Source organism: Arachis ipaensis, chromosome B07 (genome assembly GCF_000816755.2).
Source record: "Arachis ipaensis cultivar K30076 chromosome B07, Araip1.1, whole genome shotgun sequence".
Lineage (NCBI taxonomy): Eukaryota > Viridiplantae > Streptophyta > Magnoliopsida > Fabales > Fabaceae > Arachis > Arachis ipaensis.
In genome coordinates, this window is record NC_029791.2 from 6,746,357 (window position 1) to 6,753,234 (window position 6,878).

General features: G+C 30.4%; 1 protein-coding gene across 2 annotated transcripts in view; it reads right to left on the bottom strand.

Annotated features, from left to right (window-relative positions):
• Nucleotides 1–6,878, bottom strand: part of LOC107608929 — an 89,764-nt gene that overhangs the window by 6,742 nt on the left and 76,144 nt on the right. For both annotated transcript variants that reach the window (XM_021107180.1, XM_016310716.2), the window contains exons 4-5: nt 6,107–6,307; nt 1,167–1,355 (exon numbers count right to left, since the gene is read on the bottom strand). In XM_021107180.1, coding sequence (XP_020962839.1) covers nt 1,167–1,355; nt 6,107–6,307 — 390 coding nt within the window. The remainder of the gene's footprint in view (nt 1–1,166; nt 1,356–6,106; nt 6,308–6,878) is intronic.

Sequence of the window (6,878 nt, forward strand, 5' to 3'; positions counted from 1 at the left end):
AGGAAGCAGGAAGCTTCACTCTTCTATATTAAGGGTGAACGACCAAGAGTTGAAGACAAAGAGAGTAAGTGAAAAGTACAAAGTTCACTATCATAGCTACCCAAGCTATTAGAGTTCTTCTCCTTCATGTAGTTCAATTAGTATTTTCTTTTTCTCAGTTTTGATCTGTCTGAGTCTCATTGTAAAAGGCAAACATGGTGAGGTTTGTAAGAAAAAACCAATGGGAGGTAAAAGGCAATGAGTTAAATTGTGATAAAAAGCCATAAGATGTCTCAGAGTTGCTTTGTACATCTTTCTATTGTGTCATGATCCTGTGGAGATTTCCTTACAAGTTGGGTTAGCACTTTGCTATTGAAAGCTAGATTGAGGTCTAGTCAAATTCAGATTGGAGTTAGAATCTGAATTTGTCCCAAATAGGATTGGGTAGATTATAGAGAAGAATTGGTATTTGTAATTTTGAAAAAGAGATAGTAAAATTCTATCATAGTTGTGATGGAGACTGGATGTAGGCTACATGGTACTAAGTAGCTGAACCAGGATACATCTGGTGTCCTTTCCTCTCTTCTCTACTTCGATTCTATTTCTGCCACTTAGGATACAAAATGATGAAAATGTCTCTCAACTCAATACGAGATAAAAGTAAAAATATCTCCTAAGTTTCTGTGAGAAAGTAAAAATACTATACAATAAAAAAAGAAGATAAAATTCAACCCTCTTTTCTCTTAGTCACTGATAAGTGATAACCAACAAAAACTTAGTTATAAAATAATTTATTTAACATATCATTTCTCAAAAATAATTCATCATGTGTAATTTTTATAAATTTAGTAAACATTTTCGCTCTTCATTCAATTCTAGTTTATACCAAAATTTTTTTATTAAATGTAAAAAAAGGAATGAATAAATATATTTATTTTTATTGAGTAATACTAAGTAGCGAATATTTTTTAACCAATATCAATCATCAATTTTTTATAAATTAATTTATTTAATTTATATTAAAATTTAAATTATAATTTTTTTTATTTTGAATCTTATTATAAACTCTAAAATAAGATTGACTAATATTATTAGTTAACTAACAGTTAATTATTTATATTTTTTCAATCCAATTACATGCATCTACATGGGACTTATATATGCAATTATAAATTAAATACGCGTACCTATATTCCGTCCCACAATATCCTTGAATATGTCTTCATCAGGGTCAAAAAAACTCAATTCATCAGGCCCATGAGTAGGTTCTTCTCCCGCCATTCCGGTGAACGCTTCGAAAGGGTTTTCCATGAGTTTACACAAGAGTTGATCACTCCATACGTGCTTCTGCTTTGTTCCTCTTACCTCCGAGAACGCTTGATTAATTAACAAGTAGAGATGCATTATGTAACAGGTAGGATTGGAGCAAAAATTGTTGTAATTAAATAACATACAAAGTAGTGTGAGAATAAAATAATTTATAAGTTAATAATAAAATGATATTTCAAAAATAATTATTTTGTATTTAATTTAGTTTTAAATTATTACTCTATTTTTTTTTATTAAAATTACTACACTATCTTAACCTCAAAATCCCCAATTTCATACACAAACCCTAACCCAACTTCATCACACACACTAATTCTAACTCCTTCATTCACAACCGCCACCCTCACCCGCGATATACTCACACACAAACACACATACACACCCACACAACGGATAGAGGAGAGCTCGGGGAGGAAGAAGAGAAGAGCGGAGGGAGCTGTCCCGCACCACCAATGCGCAATGTCGCCGTTGGACTGCCACTGTCGAGCCGCCGTCATGTCACCATTGTTGTTACCACGTAAAAGGAAGAGAGAGATGAATGCCAGGAGAGGGAGAGGGAGAGGGAGCTCGCCGCCGCCGTCAAAGGTCCGCCGTCCGTGAAGCCAACCCCTCGTCGTCATTATCGCGGACTGTCGTTGCCGCCGTTGGATCTGTCACTGCTGTGCGTTGCCGTTGCAGAGAGGAGGGAGAGGATGCGCGAGAGGGAGTCATCGCAGAGCTGCCGTCGCCATCGCATTGCTAGATTTGCCGTCATCGCGTCTGTGTTGTTGCTGCGTCGCCGTTTTGGTCGCCAAAAACTGCTGCTGGAGCTTCTGTTTTCTTGATAAGTGTTTTTGTTCAGGAACATTTGAAATCGGTATTTTGTTATAATTTGTTAAAGGTTCTGAAGCGTTGGTGAAGTTGGATTGAGTTCCGGTTCTTGCATGCTGAGTTTTATGGCTGTTGTATACGACATCAAACTGCTGCGTCATCATCAGAATTATCGTTGCTCAGTTCTCTTGCTTATTCATAAGTATCGTTCCTTATTCTGAACCCCTTTAATTACTGTTGTTCCATTATATGTTGCTGAGGTTTTTGCAGCGTTATTTCAATAGGGTTGAGTTATGGTTATTGCATATCCCGATTTAAGTTGCTGCTGTTACTGCGAAAGTAGAATGGAGTTGTGGTTGCGGCTGCCACTACAACAATATAGATTATTTTTGAGGGTTATAATGTGTAAAAGAAAATTAAAATTTGTCAAAAAAACAAATTTTGACACTATTTTAACTATGAAAATATGTTAATAAAAAATTTGTCAAAAATAGTATTTTTAACATATAAGTGATTGTGAAAAAAAATTTAAATCTTATTTTGATAAATATTGGCTGTCAAAAATAATTTGTTAGAAAATTTTGAGAACATATTTTCTGTGATACTTATTAATTGTCAAAAATACTATTTATTTTGACACTTATTGACTATAAAATATTTTCAACAAAAAATTTTAATAAAGAATGAAATGACATCTTGAAACTAAAGAATAAATTAAGATTTTGAAGATAAAGAATGAGTAGTATAATCCTAAACTGAGAGCATTGTGATGTCAAAATTAACAAAGTCCAAAGAAGAAGAAAAATAGTGGAGTAAAATGAAAACAAATGAGTATCAAAATTAAGGAGTAATTTTCTACGGTCAAATTATTCATCAAAAAAACATAGAAAATTTGACATTTGTGATATTTGTCAAAAATATATATTAATTTTGACATTTAATTATGTTGTTAAAAAATAAAGTGTTAAAATAACTCTATTTTCTTGTAGTGTGCCGCTGTTGCGGGATACGAGAAAAAAGATTTTTGAATGCCTTTGAATTTATGGGTTCGACTATTTGAAGTAGGGGTCTTTTCTTAAAACTGTTTTATGATAAAGAATTATTACAAGTCGATATTGTCATGAAGAATATATTTTTATGATTTTGTGAGGTTTATGGATTGATTTATTGACTGTTTGAAAAGATTGGATATTCTAGTTTACCGGTTGGTGTTGTTGAATTAGTTATCTTGAATTATTGAAATCGATTGGTTGTTGTTAAAGTAGTTTTATATTGTTAAAGTAGTTTTATATATATATATATATATATATATATATGATGAGAAATGGCTTTGTTTTAGAAATTCGATTTATATATTTATACTGAGGAATGATTGAAGGAACCTGTGAAGGTGGTAAAGTTCAAGTTTTAGGGGAGGTGCTGCCGAAATTTTTATAAAAATTAAAGACTTTGTTTAAAGTATTATTTGAAAAATTTGGATTAAAGAATTATTTTATTTGATTTTGATTAACTATGGAAAGGATTGCATTTCTTGGGGTGTTTTTAATGAATTTTTAAGTAATTCTTCTAAAATAAGTGATTATGTTTCAATTGAGATTACTGTTGGGAAGTAAGAATGGTTTTGAATCTTTTGGGAAGATTTTTTAAATTTAAAGTGAAGTTAAAGTTAGTTTTGGGAAATTGGTTAAACAAAATGAGTTTTCATTGGATTACTTCTAATTAAAGGGTTATGTTTTGAAGACTATTTAGTGAATTTAAAGTATTTGAATTTGATTTGGTGCAATGGAATGTTTTAAACTTAGAAATGAAATTGAAATCGGTTTTGGGAACTTGTTTAAAAATTGAAAGCGATTTAAGAGTTACACTATACTTTTGGGTATTTCAAATGAAAATGAAGAAATGGATTATTGAAGTTAATTTGGAACCTTTAATTTGGTGAAAATGAAATGAATTTCAAGATTTTTGAAAATGTCTTAACTTAAAAAGTGAAAGTTGGAAATTATTTCGGAAAAATTTTGTAAGTTTGGTTAAAAATGAGATTGGTTGTCGCTCCCTCAAAATCTTGAGACTCTGCCGTAGAGTTTAATTAATAAATCCTGATTTAAAGTAATTAAGTGATTGATTTAAGAATAAATGATTCTTGAGCCTTTTGAAAGAGGTTCAACATTAAAATGGTTTTGAAGTTAGTTCAGGAAAATTTGGTTAAATGAAATATGAATTTTACGAAAGAGGACTGGTTTAGAGTGAAGTTGTTTTAAAGGTTTCAGAAAGTGTTACAAAAAGTGGTTTTGGTTTTAACGGGAAATGATTTGAGGAAAAGTGATTCTTGCCGTGATGTGAATTGATTATATATATACTCCTCTTGAAAGTAAATGAACCAAGAGTGATTTTTGAATCGTGATAAAAACAAGTATAAAAATTTACATTGAGTTCAGTATGAATTTGAGCTTGATTGATTATGAATATTATTGAGATGTAATTTACTGTGCTGGCAAGGGCTGGAGTTAATCCCGCTTGCATACTGACGATGTTTATTCTTGGCAAGGACGTGGTAAGGGTTCGAGATCCCGGGTAAAGACGGTAGTGAATCTCACTTACCTGTGGTTTTCTCTCTGGATGTATGGGTGGTCCGGCACGCATCCTGGATAGCACCGCCTCCGGTGAGAGGTGCAAGGGCACTACAAAAGCCGAGATTATTACTATATTCCTCACAAAGATGCACGGCAGGCATATTGTACATGAGCTCATGGCCATTAGGATAGGCATGCATCATGTGCATCTATGTGACATTTTTTGAGTATGCATATTGTACTTGGTTTGCCTATGTGAATAATTATGTTTAACTGCTAATTGCTATACTTGATATAATTGTCTTTGATTGTATTTGAACTTCATTACTTGTGTTTGTGACTGATTGGTTGAATTGTAGTGAATTAAGTGTTGATTGAGTTAATTGGACTGGAGGCCATGATTGATTATGTGATGGGCTGGAGGCCGTGATTAGTTTGTGTTTGAGGTTTAGCAAAGTATGAAAAATTAAGCTGGTTCAACATAGACTTAATAAACCTATGGTTGGAATAGGTTGATCATTCATACCATCTAGGTAACTTTTAAGATTTTTATTAAGAAAAATATGAGTTTTGGATTTTGGATGATTAACCGTTGATTTTAAAAAAGATTCATAAGACAAGCGATAATCACTACAGTTAAAAACAATTTTCTTTTATATATCTTCTTATGACAATTCTAAACTTCTCTGGTGAGACCGTGTGGTTAGGTTCTCACCCCCTACAACCTTCTCTTTTCAATATATGGACGAAGAAACTTATGAAGAGTTTATTGCGTTTTTGCTTATACGAAATTGTTGTATTAGCTTATTTATTATTTTTTTCTCGTCATTAATATTGTATTTTTATAAGAGGGGTAGGAGTTATAATTTGTAATGTTTATAAGTTGTTGTATAAAGAACTTTGGTTCTTATTATTTATATATATATTTTAAGTGTTGTAATTGGTTTGCATATATGTATGTAAGTTTTAAAAAGAAAAATATTTTCGATTTTTAAAGAAAACAACAATATGGTTTAAAGTAAAAAAAGCTCTTATTTTATTATTAAGTATATAAAAGTCGTCGTAATATCCTAATTATGAGAGTGGTGCAGTTAGAAACGTGACATTTTAGTAGTAAAAGTGTTACATTTTTGCCTAATTTCTTTTGGTTACCAAATAAACATTTGAGATATATAAATTAGAAAGTTTTTTTTTTTCTTTTGTACAACATCAACCAATTTTTAAAATTATTTTATTTATTTTAAATTATAAACCATAAATGATTATTAACTCTAAATCTCAAATTATAAATCCTAATAGAATTAGCTAATTAATTTTAACTAACTAAAAATTAATTTCGTATAATTTTTTATAAATTAATTAATCAAGCTAATTAAGAGAAATAATGTTGCATGGAGATTATAGTGAAACACACATACCATCTACCAAACGGATAAGGGAAGAATGCACGTATACTGATTTGAGAAATTGTAGAAAGGTATCATAATTTGGTGGCAAAAATCCAGCTCCACATTTTCCAAAGCACTTGGAAGCGTTTTCTTCGTCATACTCATGCCTTTGTCCCGGCAAATTACGTAGTAATTTACCTAATAGCCAACTACGTCGTGCCTTTTTTTCCCCTACGCATAATTATTTAACCACAATAGTGTATGTTAGAATGAACAAATATTATGAGTGGTTAAAAGATAATAAGATTTGATTTCTTATTCCATCAAGAATACATCGTAAAGAGAAATAATTATAGGTGCAACACTACTTTGGTTTTGCCATAATTTTGAACCAATATTAGTTCATTTTTTTTCTTTATTTACACTAAAAATATTAGACTCCTGATATTCTCTTGCTTATTGTAAATAAGATATATATTTAAAAAAATATTAGAAGGTCAACACTTTTTATTAATATTAGCTAATATTTAGTCAGTATATATATTATTAGAATTTATAATTTTAAATTTAAGATTTAAAATTTAATACTTAATATTTACAATGTTGACAAAAAAATAATAAGTTTTATTGATATTATGTAGCATTGCTTATATATTTAAACACAAATAATTAATGCTGGACAACATAAAATAGGGGAACAAAAATAAGGATGTGTTTGAAATCATCAAATATTTTAGGATTTTTTTTTTAATTTGAAATGACATTATATAAAATTAGGATTGATTTTATATTAAAGTTGATA